General features: G+C 52.8%; 1 protein-coding gene across 2 annotated transcripts in view; it reads right to left on the bottom strand.

Annotated features, from left to right (window-relative positions):
- The window catches only part of PAX5 (paired box 5), a 191792-nt gene that overhangs the window by 139674 nt on the left and 32980 nt on the right, over positions 1–19138 (bottom strand). For both annotated transcript variants that reach the window (XM_044265343.1, XM_044265344.1), the window contains exon 5: positions 18815–18943. In XM_044265343.1, the coding sequence (XP_044121278.1) occupies positions 18815–18943 (129 nt within the window). The remainder of the gene's footprint in view (positions 1–18814; positions 18944–19138) is intronic.

Below are 19138 nucleotides of genomic sequence, written 5' to 3'. Positions count from 1 at the left end.
CCTGGGGTGCGGTGGAAGAGTAGGGGAGGAAGGGGTGGGAGAAGGTGCTAGTTCTGCCACAAGTAGAGCAGATAAGTGCACAGGCTGGGAAACAAGACTTGTGTGGGTCTGAATCCTGGCCCTGCAACTGACTAGCTATAGGACCCTGGGCTGGTGATTTCATCTCTCATCTTTTCCATCTTCAAAAAGGAAACAGAACAGCACCTGCACTTCCTTTTTTAAAAGATTTTATTTTTAAGCAATCTCTACACCCAACGTGGGGTTTGCACTCACAACCCCAAGATCAAGAGTGGCACGCTCCACTGACTGAGCCAGCCAGGCGCCCCAGCACCTGTACTTCTTAAGACCGCTGTGAGCACAGTGCGTGCCACACCGTGAATGCCTCTGTCTCACTGCCAACCTCACGAGTCTGAGAAAAAAGAGTATCCTTTCCTCCACTGCTCACACTGCCAGACCAGGGGGTAAGGGGCTGGGAACAAAGTCCCGGCTCCATCTCTCCCATGGACCACTCATCCCCAACGGAGCCTCAGAGATCATCAGTTGCAACTCCCCCATTTTACAGATGGGAATACCGGGACACAGAGGGGAAGAAAATAGAGCTCACGTGGCAAACTCGTGTTAGATTCCCAAGCTAGACTCCTTCCACACCAGCATGCTGCTTCTTACACACTCTAAGCATCCATCTGTGAATAAGGGGGATTGTCACATGGCAGCACTAGGGATCACTGAATGCAGTGACAGAGGGAAAAACCCTCAGCAAGCCTTTTTTAAGCTTTGGCCACCTCGGAATTTGGGCCATTGGGCAGCACACGTTAGGTGCCTGCCATATTTATCATAAACAGTGCATTATCCTCTCTTGCCGACCAGTAAACTGCCCAAGGGCAGTGACCTGTTAGTACCAGAGTACCTAACACATGGCTGGCTCTCAGTAACTATTTGTTGAGTGAATGAATGACAGCATGCCTGAAAAAGAGAACCAGAAGAGAAAAAACAAGAAGGCACTCTGGTGTCTCTAGTCAGAAGGAAAGAAAGAGATTGCAAGGAAAAAATCCTTTCTCTTACCACTCCTTCCACATCTGGGCTTTGTGCCAAGCTCTAGGCTGGGCACTGAGGCTAAATGGAAGGTGGCCCTTGTCCTTGGAATTCATGGTCTGATGGGGGAGGCAAGAGAAGACTGCGGAGGCTTAGGGGCAGCCATGCAGCTGACAGCTTTCTCTGTGGGAGCAAGGAGGGCTTCCTGTGGGAGGTGCCATGCCACAAAGCATGGGGAGCCCAGAATGGGGATAGCGATGGAGGGAGGGCCACCTCTCCAGGGCAGAGGGTGTAGAGACAATGACCATGGTAAGGGGGGGTGGGGGGTGCTGAAATCCAGCCCTGTATTTGTCAAGCCATGGCACTCGAACCAGGGATGCCTTTCTGCCTTTTTCTAGTCTTCCGCTCGTGCAAGAAACAAAAAGTGGATGTCAATGCAACCTGCGGCCTGACCAGAACCCCATCGACCCCAGGGGCCGAGGGAACAAGAGGGACACCAGGAGGACCAGCCAGTTCAACCTGCAAAAAGCATCTTGCCATCCCAATTTCGCACCGCGGTCCAAGGCGAGAGCGGTGTGCACCATCCACCTCGGTCCCAGGCGACCCGGCAGCGCGGCCTGTCCTCCGCAGGCTGCGGGGTGCACAGCGTCCCCGGGTTCCTGACATGCGCCGGGCCAGGTCCCCGCCGCCAGCGCGCGTCATCTGCTCGACTGCCCAGCTCCCGGCTGCCGCCGCGCCCGCGCTCCCCGGGGCCCGGAAAGCTGGCATCCGTTGTTACCATAACAAACTCAATTGTTCTCAGCAGGGCCCCGGCAAATAAAGTCATTCATTAGGGGCCTCTCCCGGCCGCCGTGGGCTGCGCGGCAATCAGCGGGCCGCTCGCCGCCCCCTCGCGGGCCGAGACACGCGCCAGCGCTGTTACCTGCCGGGGCCGCCACGCTGTGCCCCGCGGCCCAACCGAGGCCGCCGGCTGGGGGAGCGCCCGGCCGCCGGGTAGTTTTATCGCCCGACGTCAATTGACTTATACTGATTGGCTTCCCGCCGCCAAATGTCAATTAAATTGCAAATGCTTAGCGGAGCCGGGCGGCGGGCCGCCTCCTTCCCGAGGGCGCCGCGCTCCCTTCTTTTTGCGCCGCGCTCTGAATTTGCGGTGGAATTTATTTCTCCTTCCACGTCGCGGGGGAACATCCCGATACGCCGCTGGAAGGGGTTTGCCCGGTGCCGGGCCGAGGAGGACCGGGCGAGGAAGGGGGTCTAGCCCCTCTGGTCGCCAGGCGGCACCGCGGAATCCCTGGAAATTCCTCAAAGTCCTGGCGTCTGAATCCTGCTGCGACCCTGAGTAAACCCCTTCCCGCTCCGCTCGGGCCTGGCTCTCTTCCCCTGGCCTGGGCCTGGGCGCTGGACGAAGATGCAGCCCAGCCCGGGGCCCGCGTCCGGCCCTGCGGAGCCAGCAAGGTCTGGCTGAATCGCTACGGACGATTCACCTGTCGCCGACTACGGGCGCAGCGTCTCATCTCAACAACCCTCTGAAGCAAATATTACTATTGTCCTTCTTTTCCAGGAGGTCCAGGAGGGAAATCGCTGAGATCTCCCTGCCTGGGGAGCCAGATTTCAGAAGCCTGTCCCTTAATGACTGTGCGCTGGATCACAGGGGTAGGGCCGTGAAGGGGCGTAGGGAAAGGGACGGGGCACTGACCTCTACCTGGGCACCTGCCACGGCCAAGAATTGGGCCAGGTGCTTTCACCCAGTATGGAATTCTCCCAGTAATTGCAGGACCTAGGTGGTTCCTGCTTTCCAGATGGCAAAGCTGACCTTTGGAGAAGTTAAGGAATTGTTCAAGGTCACAGAACAGGCTCATGATATGAGCTACAAGAACTTTCTCCCACCTACACGGAGCTCTACAGTTTACAAAGCACTTTCTCATGCACTGCTTCTCACCGTGTCTGTACAAGACTCCGAGGAAGGCGCTCTGTTCCCTTTGGCCGAGAAGACTGAGGCCCAGAATGGCTTGCCCCAGATCACCAGCACTCACACTTATGGCCCTGTCCCTCCAAGTCCAGTGCTCCAGGGACGACCTCAAAGGGGCCTTGAGATGGGGACCACTCAAGCACAGCTCTGCTCTCGTCCCCCCCCCCAACTCCCTTCAATTCTGTGTGGAAGGAAGAGGGGGACACAAGTCATGACTGCAGCAGAGCTGGAAAATGCTTGGGGCGCCTGGGTGGCTCAGTGGGTTAAGCCTCTGCCTTCGGCTCAGGTCATGATCTCAGGGTCCTGGGATGGAGCCCCATATCAGCTCTCTGCTCAGCGGGGAGTCTGCTTTCCTCCCTCTCTCTCTGCCTGCCTCTCTGCCTACTTGTGATCTCTGTCTGTCAAATAAATAAGCAAAATCTTAAAAATTATTAAAAAAAAAAAAAAAGAAGGGGCGCCTGGGTGGCTCAGTGGGTTAGAGCCTCTGCCTTCGGCTCAGGTCATGATCCTGGGGTACTGGGATCGAGCCCCGCATCCGGCTCTCTGCTCAGCGGGGAGCCTGCTTCTCCTTCTCTCTCTGCCTGCCTCTCTGCCTACTTGTGATCTGTGTCTGTCATATAAATAAATAAAATCTTTAAAAAAAAAAAAAAGGAAAGGAAAATGCTTAAGGTCATGGCAAGAGCAGGAAAGGGGGCTCCTGGGAAGTAGGCATTTTCTGTAGGGACCATACATCAGGGCCCCAAAAAGATTTTGCTATTTCTTTTTCCTCCGTTGTCTCCCATAAACCTCCTCTTTGCAGCTTGTCTGCTCCTTAAGGCTGTGTCTTTGGAGAGAAGTATGCAGGTTCTTAACTGATAAAATGTGCCAGTATTTAAAAGATACAAACCTGACGGATGGTCCTTTTCAGAAAAGAGATGTTAGTGGAACAAAAGTCCCATTCAAGAGTGTTGGATGGCGTTTGTGTCTCAGACAGAAAGGAAACGAAGAGAGAGAAGATGGAGGAGGAGGGAGAGGGGCAGCCGGGAGGAGGGAGGAGAGAAAAGGAAAGATCAGGAGCTGGAAGGATCAGGTCTGGGCTCATCGCATCCAAACCGAGGACCCAGAGGGGAGGGACCAGACCCAGATCACATAGTGAGATAGTGGCTGAACTGGGGTCAGGAACCCAGGCCTCTCTACCCCATGTCAGGCTCATCCTACTTCTGCAAGCTATCCTCATCCACAATTTGAATTATTAGCTTCTTGGAATGCAGAGCTAAAGTTATGCCAGTATAAATTCTGGTAGGCACATCTTTCTTTTTCTTCTGACCCCTTGCCTGAATAATCCTGTCATTAGTCCTAGTGACTGAAATAAAATCATTTTAAAAAAGAAGAAAAGAGGGAGCCCCTGGGTGGCTCAGTCACTTAAGCATCTGACTCCTGGTTTCAGCTCAGGTCTTGATCTCAGGGTCGTAAGATGGGAGTCCCATGTCAAGCTCCACACTCAGCAGAGAGTCTGCTTATCCCTCCCTCTCTGCTCCTACACTCCCCACCCCCCACTCGCTCTCAAATAAATAAAATCTTTTTTAAAAAATAAAGGAGAGGGGCACCTGGATGGCTCAGTGGGTTAAGCCTCTGCCTTCGGCTCAGGTCATGATCTCAGGTTCCTGGGATCGAGCCCCACATTGGGCTCTCTGCTTGGTGGGGAGTCTGCTTCTACCTCTCTCTCTGCCTTCCTTTCTGCCTATCTGTGATCTCTCTCTATCAAATAAATAAATAAAATCTTAAAAAATAAATAAATAAAGGAGAAAACAAAAGAGCCAGAAATCTAGAAAGTTCTCAACAAAGTCATCAAGGAATCTGAATCTCATATAAAAACTCTTTGCTCTGGGACGCCTGGGTGGCTCAGTCGTTAAGCCTCTGCCTTCAGCTTAGGTTATGATCTCAGGGTCCTGGGATTGAGACCTGCATCGGGCTCCCTGCTTTGTGGGAAGCCTGCTTCTCCCTCTCCCACTCCCCCTGCTTGTGTTCCATCTCTCCCTCACTGTCAAATAAATAAATAAAATAAACTCTCTGCTCTGATGACAGAAATCATAATAGCTATTTTTTAAACTTGCCATGCAATTGTCTATCAAAATATCACAAATACCATTTTTTAATTGCCAGGAGAAGCAGGAATTATCATCCCCTTTCAACAGACGAGGAAACCGAGACTCAAAGCAGGCCCTTGTCAGAGCTCACACATCTAGTAAATGGAAGCACTGGGTCCAGACTCTGCACTGCCCTGCTGTGGTTTTAAAGCCTACCTGTCACCAGCCAACTCTTGCACTTGAAACTGACCAACTTGAAGTTGTGAAAACATAGCATGCACGGCAGTGTTGGGGGGAAACTCAGAACTAGGGAACCTGAACAATGAAGCAGATTCTGAGCCAAGACCCCCCGGAGCTCAGTCCAGATTCTGAGCCAAGACCCCCCCCCACCCCAGCTCAGTCCAGGAGAATGATAGGGACGGCAGAAATGAGGGGGAAAAATGGTGAACTTGAGAGCTGGGGGAATCCCACTGATGAGGTCTTATTGCTGTGACAGTGTGTGAGGGTAAGATGAGGAGGTAGGTAAGGCTCCTCTGGAGCCAACCACCCACCCACGCGCCAATCCCAACACCACCACCCTTGAGTGTAGGAGCTACATGGCCTTGGGCAACTTCATGGATCTCTCTGAATCTTATAAAATAGGGATGATAAGCGTCCCTACCTGGTACGATGGTGGCAAGTTTTAAATGCATTAATAATTTTAAATATATACAGTCAACACTCCATAAGAGCTAGCCAGTACAATGATGCCAAACTGCCATTGTGATCTGAGGCCATGATCTAGACACACCAGAACATGGGTTCAGGGGAGGAAAGCAGGACGAGGGCTGAAGGCACCAACGTACCTAAGCATGTCTGTGCATGTGTGTGTGGTGTGTGTGTGTGGTGTGTACACCTGTGTAAGTGTATATGTGTATTTAGACCACGAGAGAGCTCCCTTCCCTTCCAGAATAGTTACCATGAGCTCCTATCTCGGGGGCCAGAGAGCAGAGTCTGGCGCACAGAGGCTGTGGGGTCAGGCAGGAGCAGGTGGATGTTTGATGGGCAAGGGTCTGGGTTCTACCCAGCAGCCCACACCCACTGACCAGATGGGCTCCAGGCTTCTGTGATATCCAGAGTCCCACCCCCCCCAATGCCACCCCCACCAATTCAGTACATATTTGCTACCATGAACCAGTCCCCGTGCTGGGTATGAGGGTGACAATGGTGACCACTGCAGATACAGGCTCCCAGGGAAGACAACTGGCAGCTGTGCTATTTTTACCCACAGGCAGGTTCTGTGTGCTGCAGGTGGAGGCGAGGGAGCTAACAGGAGTGAGCACCAAGGAAGACATCACCCTGGAGCCTCAAGATTCAGAGTCACCAGGGCCAATGGTGGGTGACAGAGGACAATCTTCCAGGCAGTCAGAATGAAAAGCACACTTTACTGAGCATGTAGCCTGCCCAGGGGTCATCTTTGGCACCTGACATGCATTACCTCGTATAATCCACATAACAGCCCAATCACGGGCATAACCGGGCCCCTCTTTTGCAATATGGGGAAACTGAGGCTCAGAGAGATCAATAACTTGCCCGAAGGCACATGAGCAGGCATGGCTGGAGTCAGCCCCAGAGCCCCCATGGCCTAACTCCACAGCCTGTGCTCAGATCTCTTTGGCGGCCAGCAGGAAAGAAGAAGGCATGGAAAGAGGGTTGGTGTACCTGGAGTCACCGTGAAAAAAGGAGGGTGGAGAGGGATGAGACTCACAAGATGGGCAGGAGCCCGAACCACGGAAGGAAGGCGCTGTAGCCTCGCTAAGAGGTCTGGTGGGCTCTGAGAACAACGGGCATATCTGCAAGGTGAAAACCCTTCAGGAGAGTCACGAATCAGAACCGTATTCCAGAAGCCCAGCTGGGGCTGCTCTGTGGAAACTGGACTCTTTGGAGAAGTCAGGGACATTGCAGATGGGGATGCACGAGGAATCTACAGCAAGAGTCCAAACGAGATAAGAGAGTGCTTAGACCAAGGCAGTAGCAGTGGGGACAGGCAGAAATGAGAGGATTCAAGAGATGCAGTGACCTTGAGCAAACACCTGTCATAAGGCCTTTATTTGTGGTCATCGGCAGGGGCACAAACTTTCTGAGCAGTGGAATGCTTGCCTCTGGCCAACTTAAATTCCAGGGAAGATGACACATTGCAACCCCTCCTGTCCTATAGGACCAAAAAAGATTGCAAAGCCTCTTCCACCCTGCTATTTTATATAAAAGTCTAAGGGAGGGATTAGTATAACCCCCACAGATGGGAAGTGACCTCCCCAAGGTCACACAGCTGAGAGAGAACGATCACGAATCTAACCCCAACTCTCCTGTTCCCTCAAGCACACCACAGAATGTCAGAGCCCAAAAGATCCCTAAAACCTCCTCTTCAAATCTCCACATTTTGACACGCAGAAAACAAGACTCAGAAAGAAGTGACTTGGCCAAGATCACACAGCAAATAAAGATGAGAACAAAGGACTTGACTCTCCGGAAGGTTTATATCAAGACACCTGCACCGTGGAGGTGAGGAAGGACCAGACTGAGCCCCAACAAGGATGGTCCAGCCCCCTCCCGCCCTAACTAAATGCTGTGAAGGAAGTGAGACTCAGGGAGATGGTCAGCTTCCCTGGCCATGGCCACCCTCCACTGAGTTACCAGCACACCAAGCTCACACATGGCCAGTTACACACTGCCCTGTTACCCCTCTTGTCCCCAACCCTGGACAGCAACTAAGCTGTCTTGGGTCAATAGTGCCACCTGGTGGCTAGTACTGGGAAGTGTCTGACCCCCCTGTGGCTTTACATCTTCCCCCTCTAGCCTCTCCACCTGGCAGGCTTTTCTGTTCTGCTCACACAAATGGTAGTTCATTTCGCTGCAAGCAATCTCCTTCTCATACACATTTTCTCTAACACCTTCAATCCTCCGTCTCTCAATTCTTCTCAAATGACCTTAGGACATTCTCTTTTTCTCCCTCTCCTCCTTGTGAGTCCATTAGTTCAAGGAAAGACTAGGGCAAGTGATAAACTTGTATCATTGAATACAAAAACTGGACATTCCAAAGTGAAATCTCTCTCTCTCTCTCTCTCTCTCTCTCACACACACACACACACACACACACACACATTCACACGCCAGTGACCAACTACTGGCATTCCAGAAACACCCAGAAGCCCCTATGGAAACAGACAGAAATCTATCTCAATTGCCTTTCAGACCTACTTTTCTTCAAACAGCAGAAATCAAGATAAATACCAAACCTACAACTTTATTTCATATTATTTGTTTTCATTCCTATTCAGTAATATTTTCTGGAGTTTTCTCCCCACTAAAGCCATGGCCAGGGTAAGGTCTCAGGGATGTGCCGACCAGCACAGAGCTGAGCCGGGATGGCGAGATGTGGTTGGGTCTCAAAATGCCCACTCCCCGGGCTCTTAGGGAGCACTAGTGGCTGCTTTTTACCTTGGAGGAAACCTGATGCAGGGAGATCAGACCTCCAACCCTACAGATACTCTGCTAGAAATGAGGGAAACCTCGGGAGCTGTGCACTGCATACCCCAGTGTGCTAGGGCAGGGTTTCCAAAGCCCAGCACATCTTGTTTCTCCCTCCCCAGCTCAAAGACTTGCCATGGCTCCCACTGCCTTCAGGAACTAAGTAAAGGGGAAACTGATGGTACCTCTCCTTTTAACTAAAACCATTTAGCTTCTTTCCTTCTCTGTATGAATGATAAGTTAGCAAACTCAGGGTTCACTGTAGCCTGAAGCATAGATTCTCAAAATCTAGTCCAGGGACCCCTTTAAGGGATCCCCACGACCTTTTCAGGGGGCCCTGTGAAGCCAAAACTATTTCACAATAAAACCAAGATTTTATTGGCCTAACTCACTCTCATTCTCTTACAAGTATTCACTGGAGTTTTCTTTTTTTTTTAATGAGTTTCTTTATTTTTTTTAAAGATTTTATTTATTTATTTGACAGACAGAGATCACAAGTAGGCAGAGAGGCAGGCAGAGAGAGAGGAGGAAGCAGGCTCCCTGCTGAGCAGAGAGCCCGATGCGGGACTCGATCCCAGGATCCTGAGATCGTGACCTGAGCCGAAGGCAGCAGCTTAACCCACTGAGCCACCCAGGCGCCCCTCACTGGAGTTTTCTGAAGGCACTAAGATGTGTGATATCACAGCAGACTGGATACAGAAGCAGGTATGAGAATCTGGCTGTCTTCTATTAGGCCAGATACTAAGGAGATCTGCAAAATCGTCAAGCAATGCCACTCTGACTAAATGTTTGGTCTGGAAAATAGGATTCTTTCTTATTTCAAACATATGACTTGTGTTACCTATTTATCATTGTTATTTTTAATGAATTAGTAAACATTTAAACTTTAATGTTTTAATTAACCCATATAAACTAAAAAGCTCTTTGGGGGTCCTTGATAATTTTCAAGTGTTTATTTTTTTTTAAGATTTTATTTATTTATTTGACAGACAGAGATCACAAGTAGGCGGAAAGGCAGGCAGATAGAGAGGGGAGGGGTAAGCAAGTTCTCCGCCGAGCAGAGAGCCCTATGCAGGGCTAGATCCCAGGACCCTGGGATCATGACCTGAACTGGAGGCAGAGGCTTTAACCCACTGAGCCACCCAGGCACCCCGATTTTCAAGTGTTTAAAGGGGCTCCAAGACCAAAAGCTTGAGAACTATCGTTCTAAAATACTGCAACAGAACTTGAGATGGGATTAGGAGGTCGGAATCTTGATGCCACAAAAATCCTTAGGAATTCCTTACTTCCCATAATACAGATGAGGAAACTGAGGCCCAGAGAGAGGAAGGGGTTCTAGCCACAGGAACCCCTGTCCTCTCAGGACAGGAACCCAGAGATCCTACTCCCTCCGGGCTCCGGCCTCTGTCTCATAAGCCTCTAGTAGGCTGGAGCCCTGTGAGGACCCTGAACCACAGGCTGCGGCCACGGATTCAACCATATTCCACAGCCAGAGAGAAAGGACTATGGGATTCTCTGCTCCATAGGGCGGGAGACACACAGCGTGGGGAAGAAAGCCAAGGTGCCTCTCACATCCCACCTTAAGTTCTCCTCAGGGAGCCTGCCCCTGTGGCTGAGGTTCTCGATCCCTTAAGCTGTCCCCTCAGCTCACCCCACAACTCTTGTTCTGATTGACCTCAGAACCAGCTCCCTGAGTGGAAAGCCTCACACTCTGCCAGCCCATCCTTTACATTTCCCAGAATTCTCTGGAAACACCAGCACACAGCCCATGGGGAAAGGAACCGGGAGTTGGGAGGGGAGGGTCTGGGCAAAGCAAGTGTGCAAACAGGGGCAGGGAGTGGGGGAGGGGGTATTCAGTGGTGTCGGCTCTCACACAAGCCTCTCACTCTCTGAATCAAAGTGAAACTCAGGGACTCAGGGGCCAGGAGGAACCGAAACCTAACTCCCCCCACCCAAGGGACAGGCCCTAGGCACTAGGGAAAGGCCCGAGAAGCCCCTCCAATTGGCCACCTGGCTTCAGGTCCCCTGCTTTACCAAGGAAGCCTGACACTTGTCAGCATGCCAATGTCTGCAAGGCCAGAAGGACAGGGAAGAGTGGCCAGCCAGGCTGGGAGATGGAATCCCAGATCCTTATCATCCCTGCCCCTAAGCATTCCCTGTACGCCCTGAGGCCAGGCCTGGGTGCGCAGAGCCTAGACTACCCCATTTGCTGGGTGTGGACTGAAGGACCTCAGTTTCACTGTTTTGGACTACAAGAGGTGTGGCTCCTTGACCCTGCCCTGCTGCCTTCCCTACCCCACCCACCCCTGGCCTAAGAACCGACTCCCCACTTCCCTGACCACTCCCCACCCCCACACACAACCACACTGGGACAGGTCAGGGTGCTGCCTCCCACAGGCTTCCGCTGCCACAGACTGGATTCAGACTTGTTCTTCAGGGTCCATCCTGGGGCTCCAGAAACTCAAAAGCCTTCGGGTGGAGAAAACTGGAAGATGAGTGAACTGCCAGCAAGTGGAGTAAGGAGCAGTGTGAAGACCGCAGACTCAACAGCCACACACGGCTGTTGCTATGTGGGAAAGTCCGCCCCGTGTCGCCAGATTGGGGTTTTGGGGGTTTTTTCCCAAGAAAAGTCAAACATCCATATATGAAACCTCCCAGTTTTTAAATGTCAGTAACTCATTCAAAATTATTTTAAATGTGAGGCAAGCCAAGTAGAGCATGACCCTCAGGCTAGCCATTGGCACCTGGTTTCTAAGTGATACCTCTCTCGGCAAGCACCCTGGTTCTGAGTCCTGCACAGACAGACCAAAAAAGAACTCAGAGAAGGGTCCCTGCATGGCCAGCCTGAGGAGACATCCAGGGAACACCTCACGAGGGAGGGCTAGGGAATGGGGTCTGCTCTGGTGAATCCCCAGGAAAGATCGAGACAAAATGGTAGTCACTTCCTTTCCTCTCTGCAGAGCCTCTCTGGCCTCCAGCCTGGGCCTGATGAATTTGAGGGCCTCAGCCAGCTGCAAAGGACTACTGGTCCAACACTGGAAATCCCCTCAGGGAGTGGGCTGGCTCTGGGAACCAGGCCAGGTGGAGAGATCTGCATCAAGGGCTGCATTCCTGTTGGAGAGCCCTGCGTGGATAATGGCCCAGAGACAGGAGATCTCAGAGAGAGGCACAGGGAGTGGAAGCACAGAAGGGATGAGGAAGAGATGTGGGAGGCAAAGCAGGAAGGTCAGGGCTCATTGCCAAGAGCTAAGGTTAGCCCTGGAATATCAGCAGGGGTTGGCTCCCCTCCCCTGCAACTCCCCCACCCGCCTTGCACAGGCTGATGGGGTTGCTGGTGGCTTTCAACAATGGGGGCAGCAGCCAGGCCCAGGAGAATGGGGGAGATGGGAAAGAAGAAACAGATCACATCAAACAGCAGCAGGATACCAAGGACATTCTGAGGAATCCATTCTCTCCCTCTGGGTTTTCCAGATTTTTACCCTGTGACCTGGTTGGACCCCTTCTCTTCTCCAAGCTTGTTTTCCCTGCTGAATAATGACTGGAATGACCTGTCCTAGATGTTATGTTCTCCAAGGCCCTTTCCTCCAACAGGGGAGTCTTGAGGTCCACGCTGGTGACCCCACCTCCATCTCCCCCAGACCCAGGTGGTCTGCCTTCTGTGCTCTACCTTGGAACCTCTCCTGTGTACCTAGGGGCTCTCTTTGTGGGAAACTGAGACTGGATCTTTTTATTCTTCCATCACGGGGGCTAGAAGACCAAGATCCCGAGGAAAGGAAGCAAAGGAAAGCAAGTGGCCCTTCATTTTGCTGCCGACACGTGGGGGCACTGTTGTTCAGTCTTGATGCCACAACAGTCTTACAAACAGGAAGTTGGTGGTGGGCAGATCCGCTCGTCTCAGTCGCCCAGAGAGAACTCTGACTGGGGCCATCCTGCCTTCAGCCGGGGGCTGGCCTCACACACTCTGGCCCCAGTCTCCCTCTGATGATTTAATTTTATCCTCACAATAACCCGACGGGCTTGTGCTGCCTATGTTCTCCAAATGACAAAGTAGAGGATCAGAGAGTTTAAGTAACTTGCAGAAGATGTCACCACAGAAGTCCTCACATCACTCTGTCCCTGGCCTGTGAGCCTTGTCCTTTCCTCGATGCCTCACCGTCTTATTTGGGGCTCTCCAGAGAGATCAGAGATCTGTGGAATCAAGGGCTGCTTATAGGGGTTCCTGGATGGCTCAGTGGATGAAGCTGCTGCCTTTGGCTCAGGTCATGATCTCAGTGTCCTGGGATTGAGCCTCCCCCACCCCCGCCCACCCCGCCACTGGGCTCTCTGCTCAGCAGGGAGCCTGCTTCCCTTCTCTACCTGCCTCTCTGCCTACTTGTGCTCTCTCTCTCTCTCTGTCAAATAAATAAATAAAATCTTTTTTAAAAAAGGGGGGCGCTGCTTATAAGTCCTAACTCAGGAGGCCTGACCTTTTCACACATCCCGTTCCCTTCTGGGAAATCTGAGAGGGGTGTCCGCACCTTCTGCTCCAGCCTTCCATCCCAAGCCCTGAAGCAGCAGGCAGGGTCTGAGTGTCCGGCAAGGAAAGGGGTCCTAATAGAAGACCATCAGGGTCTGCTCATGCTCAGGGGGGCCTGTGGTCTGGGGGCTTCTGAAAGGCCTTCCCTCCCTGCAGTGGTTCCCATGGAGGTCTGCAGAGCAGGGCTGAGCTGGGGCTTCCAACCTGAGTGAGAGAGGAGCAGGGGGTTGGTAAGAGGGATAGCAAGAGCGAACACCAGAAGAGGGAGAGAGAAGTGTATACGTGTGTTTGAGCACGTGAAAGTTGTGTGTATGTGTGTGAGGGTGTGCGTCAACACGTGTGAAAGAGTATATGACAGTGTTGTGAAAGACAGTGTGTGTATGTGGTGTGGGAGAGTGTATTTGTGTATGAGAGTGTGTGGCAGAGAGAGTGTGTGTGTGTGTAGGTGTGTGTGTGAAGGTTTGTGTGTACAGTGTGTGTATGTAGATGAGATTGTGTGACGAAGATAGTGTTGTGAGAGTGTGTAAGAGGGCATGCGTGTGTGTGAGTGTGTGACAGAGTGTGTGTGTGTTGGGGGGAGAAAGAAAGAGAGAGAGAATGCTAGACCAGGAGACAGAAGCAGACACAGGAAAAAGTCTATTAACATAAACAGCGGCAGATGCACCCCCAAATGAAAGTCATGGGGAGGGATACAAAGACATAGAGACAGGCACCCCCAGAAAGAGGGGTAGACCCAGTCATGACAGGAGCCCCTGCTAAATGCCCCCAAACTTCTCCTCGATGGTCTTGCTAGACTTGGCATCTCTCGGAAAGGTCAGGTCACCTAGCGGTTTTAGATGACTTTCCTGTGCCCTCTTCAGGCAGAGAGCAGTCCAGGGTCCAGAAGGCCAGAAATTCTACCTGCAGTGTATCTTCTCCTGCCCAGAAAGCAAGTCAGGCTCCCATGGTCCACGCTGGTGCTGGACTGAGCAGCTTTCTGAGCTAGTGAAAGGGATTTTCACTCGGCTGACCTTGGTGTGTTCAGGGCCTTTCAAACTCTGGGGGGCTTAGGGGAGGGTGAAGTCGAGGGGACCTGAATGGGAGCCCCAGAGATGGTGAACAGAGGCCCCACCGGAGATCAAAGGCCCAGGAAGAAACAGAGGGTCGGGGCTGCCCTTTCACCCATGGCCACCATTCACAGCTCCGCCTCTCTGCCATGTCCACCCTGGGGAGGGAATCACTGCTCTCGGGCTTTGTACCCCCTGCCCAGTGGGATTCCTGAAGCCTATCCTGGAGACTTCTCTGTGAAAGCTCTTAGGCTGGCCCAGGGAGGGGAGGAGGCTGCGTGCCACATCTGGGCAGCACACCACCCTGACCCTCAGTACTATCCACAGGCCCCCTGAGCATCTCTCGGCACTGTGCCCTGTGCCAAAGAGCAGGCTAGGGAGAGAAACTGTGTGATGTGTGGCCTCTGCCCAGTCACGTCCATGTGGATGGCCACCTCCGAGTCAGGCGGCAGGAAGGAAAAACAAATAAGTAGAACCACTTTCAGACAGAGAGCCAGAGAAGCACGTGCTCCCCCGATTGGAATAGGTCTCAAAAGTCACAGAGTCCTTTGGCACCTGGGTCACTCAGTTGTTAAGCTGCTGCCTTCAGCTCAGGTCATGGTCCCAGGGTCCTGGGGTCAAGCCTCACATTAGGCTCCCTGCTCAGCCAGAGGCCTGCTTCTCCCTCTCCCACTCCCCCTGCTTGTATTCCCTCTCTTGCTATCTCTCTCTCTCTCAAATAAATAAAATCTTAAAAAAAAAAAAATTCATGGAGTCCAAATCAGAATGCCTTATTTGGCTCTCCTGCCTCTCCTTTGTCTAGCCCCTGCTCATACATCTGATAACAGGGAGCTCATTACCTTTCCAACCGAGTGCTCTCATCCTTGGCCCAGCCTGGCTGCTGTTTGAAAGCTGTTCCTTGCCATGAGCTGTGCTCTGCCTCCTCGGAGCTTCCTGCTGCAAGCCCCAGCTCTGCTCTCAGCGGCCCCAGGGCCTTCTCGGCCACATGAGCCACACACAGCTCATCTGAGATTCGGACACAGTGGCCATATCCCCGAAGCCAATCTTGGAAGCAAACATCCCAGGGAGAGTCCTAGAATTTCTAGACTGAAAGGGCCGTTGGCAATCCACTAGTCAAACAGTTGTTCTAACTTGTTTGTTTTTACTACAGAACTCTTTATTCAAATAGAGCTTTCTGTGGAAGCCCAAAATACCAAAGAGAAACCCTCCAGATTGAGATTACCCATTCCCCCCGCTTACTAATTATGAACACTCAACAGGCAGAGGACTGACCCATTCCACCAAAGAGCCCTTACTAAGCGCCTATTACGTGCCAAGCACTTGTACCAAAGCCACATTACCCAATACAATAGCCGCTGGACATGTCAGGAGGCTCCTAAACACGGTGAAATGCAACTGAGGAGCTCCATTTTAAATTTCATGTGATTTTAATTATTTTAAATTTAAAAACAGAAGCAATATAAAATATTCCTGCCTTGATAAAGGGCCACTTCTTAGGAAGAGGCTTCCTGGGTTCCTTTGGTCAGAATCAGCCCCTCCCTGCCTTGCTCTCCCGCTCTGGTGTTACTGCCCATCATGGCAGCAACTTACACGCTGCCAGGTGGAGGGACTTCGGGCTTGCCAGTCTTGTCCGCCAGCCCATGAATTCTAGAGGGCAGCCCTTTGTGACTAGACTCTATGACCACCACCCCCAGCCCTGAGGCCTGGGCAGAAGAGCAGCACCAGGAAATGCCCAAGTCCTATCTGGAGATGACTGCAAAGCAGAATGGAGCGAGCAAGGCCCCTCTATAGGGCCTCAGTCTCCTCATCGGAGAAATGGGAGTGAGGATTCCTCTCGGCCTCTTCCCCTTGGCCTTCTATGCCTCTCTCCCTCATGGCCCTTCCATCAGGCTGCCAAGGGCTCCTGGGGAAAACAGTGCCATGGTCTGCAGCAAGGGGCCAGCCCCACCATGGACTCAGCAGTGCTGGTTTCTGACCTTCTCACCACACTCTCAGCAGCGTCCAACCTACACTCGAGGCCCTTCTGCCTGAAACTCTTCCACACGCTGTTCCCAGGCTCTGCCCAGCCCCAGGCTGCTCTGCCTTCAAAGCATCTCTCTGGAGGGACCCAGGGGTAAATAGATAGTGGGAAAATACCAGGGAACTGAGGTCTTCGGGGGCTCTCCAGCTCTCCCCAAATCCCCCGGCCACACCACCTGTGTCACCAGAACTCTTTGGTGCCTCAATTTCCTCCCCTATAAGATGGAGGTGGCATTTTCTGCCTCTTTAACTCCCCCTGAAGCCAACGCAAGGATGCAGGGAGATAAAGAAAGAGGGCAGGAAAGGGCAGCAGGGAGCACCATGGAATACTCCTCCCAGACAGTGTGTTGGTGGGAACAAGGGCACTTCTGCCCACCTCCCTGCTCAGTACACTCCTGGTGATGCAAGACGGGGAGAGAGGGAGGCTCTGGTTGCCAGCTCTGCCTCCTCTCTTACCAATCCTGTCAGCTTCCAGGACTGTCATCAAATCATTCTCCCTTAGCCCCAAGACCGCAGAATAGATCACTTCCCAGGTCTTTCTGGGGATCAGGACTTGATCTCAAAGATTATCGAATCCCACCCACATCTAATTCTCGACACTCTTCTATAGCAGCCCCAGCACATGTTCACTTAGGCTCACTTCCATGCCTCTAGTGACAGGGTACTCACTACCTCTCAAGTTTGCCCCAGACACTCTCACATTTACATGTTCTTTCTTGCACTGGGCTGAACTCCCCTCTGTATCTGCTGCCCACTGGCCTTGAAGGCCAACAGCAAAGTCTCATTCCTCTCACCTTCCGTGCCAGCCCCCCAAATATTTGAAGGCAACAATCCAGCCCTGCTCATTCTTCATTGTATCAAAACAACCCCAGAGCCTCAAGATGTTTTCCAGGCACTGTGATATCCAGACTCCTGTCTATCCAGGTTAGGGTCACCTGAACACATTTCCATCTGTCCCTGTCCTTCTTAAGGGTCAATACCCCAAATGGGCCACCGTCCTCAAGGAATGACTTGATGGCACAGAGCAGTCTAGACCAACAACACACCTGCATTCTGACCACTCAATACATTTCATTTATTTTTAAAATTTATTTATTTCAAGTAGGCTCCATACCCAGTGTGGGGTTTGAACCCATGACCCCAAGATCAGGAATCACAGGCTCTACCCACGGAGCCAGCCAGGCGCCCCTTGAGACCTTTAAAAGCAGCATGAGAAGCTAAACAGTGGCTGCTGCTCAGAGACTGAAAGCCAGTACGGTGTTCCACAAACGCAGTGAAACAGCCCTCCTCCCCCAAATCAGGACCTGTCTGTTTGGTGGTAAACATCAAACCAGATTTTTTTTTTTTCTCCAAAAATCTCTGCTGGGATCCCTCAGCCTGTGAGGGAGTGTCACACAACCCACCCCTCCACCGTGATCAAACACAGCTGGGTCCCAGCTTGGGCACATCTGCTGCGCGTCCAGGTGACAATGGGAGAAAAGATGACAGCATCAACCCCATAAACCAACAGAGATGGTAGGCCTACTGCCTCCTGCGGTAACACAGCACAACACCCGCTGAGTTAAAGATTTCTGACATCTGCTCCAAGTGGCAAGAACAGTGGAAAGAGGTGAGGTGGGTTCCGAAGCCGTGAACCATCCCCCCACACCCCCTCAGCTCCAAACAGAGGCCCCAGGCCCAAGCCTCTGCACTCCCGGAACACGCAGACCACAGGCCAATCCACCGCTGGGCTGACTCAATTTTCTAGTTACAGATCTTAAGTACTTAGGCATGTGCTCACGAGAACATACATCCCTTACAGGGAGCCGAGAAAGGGAATTGTGCCGAGGAACAGAATAATTGAATCAAGATTTCTGTCACGCGGCTCTCAGGCCCTAAACGATGGGCATTTTTTTTTTTTTCCCTTTCCTGACGAAGGTCTTACAGACTCCCAGGGGTCCGTTTCTCCTCTCAAACCCATTAACGTCAGCCACACTGGCAGCCTGTCCAGGCCACAGAGAGCCAGGTAAAGGCGGGGCAGTGTCCGGGATGGAGATGGCCAGCTCCAGAGACCCAGCCAGCAGATGCACATGGGGTTTGAGAAAAACCAACTGGGAAGATTGTCATCTTTGTAATCCCGGGGTTGGGGGGGGGCACCATACTCCTTCCTCCCAGACCCAGGGGCAGAGATGAGATGATTCACTTCCTCAACCCCCGGCACCACCACTGCTGGAGGCCTTCCTGGGAAAGTGCGCACAGCCCTTCCAGAAGCTACCCACTGACCTCTCAGGGCAGGGCACCCGACACCCCCTCCTGACCGCCCCTAGTGCTCCTGTGCAGAGGGGACAAGGACATGCACACACCCTTCACGTCCTGCCCTCAGGCATCAAATCTGCACAGGGGTCTTCTCACGCACCACCAAGCTCAGGCCACAAGGGGTGAAGGGGCCAAGGGGTGAAGATGAGGGCAGGCCAGTGGGAAGCCCCCAGTTCCCAGCTCGCAGCCCCGCTGCCTCTCCCAGAGCGCTCAGCCCCTGCCCGCGTCCCCTCTACCTGGGGACTCAGGGGCTCTGCAGGCAAGCAGGTGCTCAGTGGGCATCTTCGCTTCCGCCCCCGACTGATCGCCCCACAGCAGAGCCTGGCGGGTTCATCCCGGACAAGGCTGTGTGGCCATCTCTTACCTTCATCCCTCTTGCGTTTGTTGGTGTCGGCGCTGGGGGACGTGATGCCCAGGATGCCGCTGATGGAGTACGAGGAGCCGGCCGAGTCCGTGCTCACCGACGACACCTGCGTCACGGAGCCCGTGGACACTGTGCAGAGGGAGAGGAGTGGTCAGGGCTGCAGGGGCGGGCGGGCGCTTTGGGCGGCCAGCCCAAACAAAGGCGCTAGCCCTGCACTGGGCTGATGCGACCTGCCGAGCAGGGGAGTGCGGGGCGCAGGGAGTGTGCTGAGTGTGTGCTGAGGACACTCGCCCCACGGCAGCTGCTACCCCTGGGCTATGTGAG

This window comes from Neovison vison, chromosome 9 (genome assembly GCF_020171115.1).
Source record: "Neovison vison isolate M4711 chromosome 9, ASM_NN_V1, whole genome shotgun sequence".
Classification (NCBI taxonomy): Eukaryota; Metazoa; Chordata; class Mammalia; order Carnivora; family Mustelidae; genus Neogale; species Neogale vison.
The sequence above is the reverse complement of the archived record's forward strand: the minus strand, read 5'-3'. Positions and strand labels throughout refer to the sequence as shown.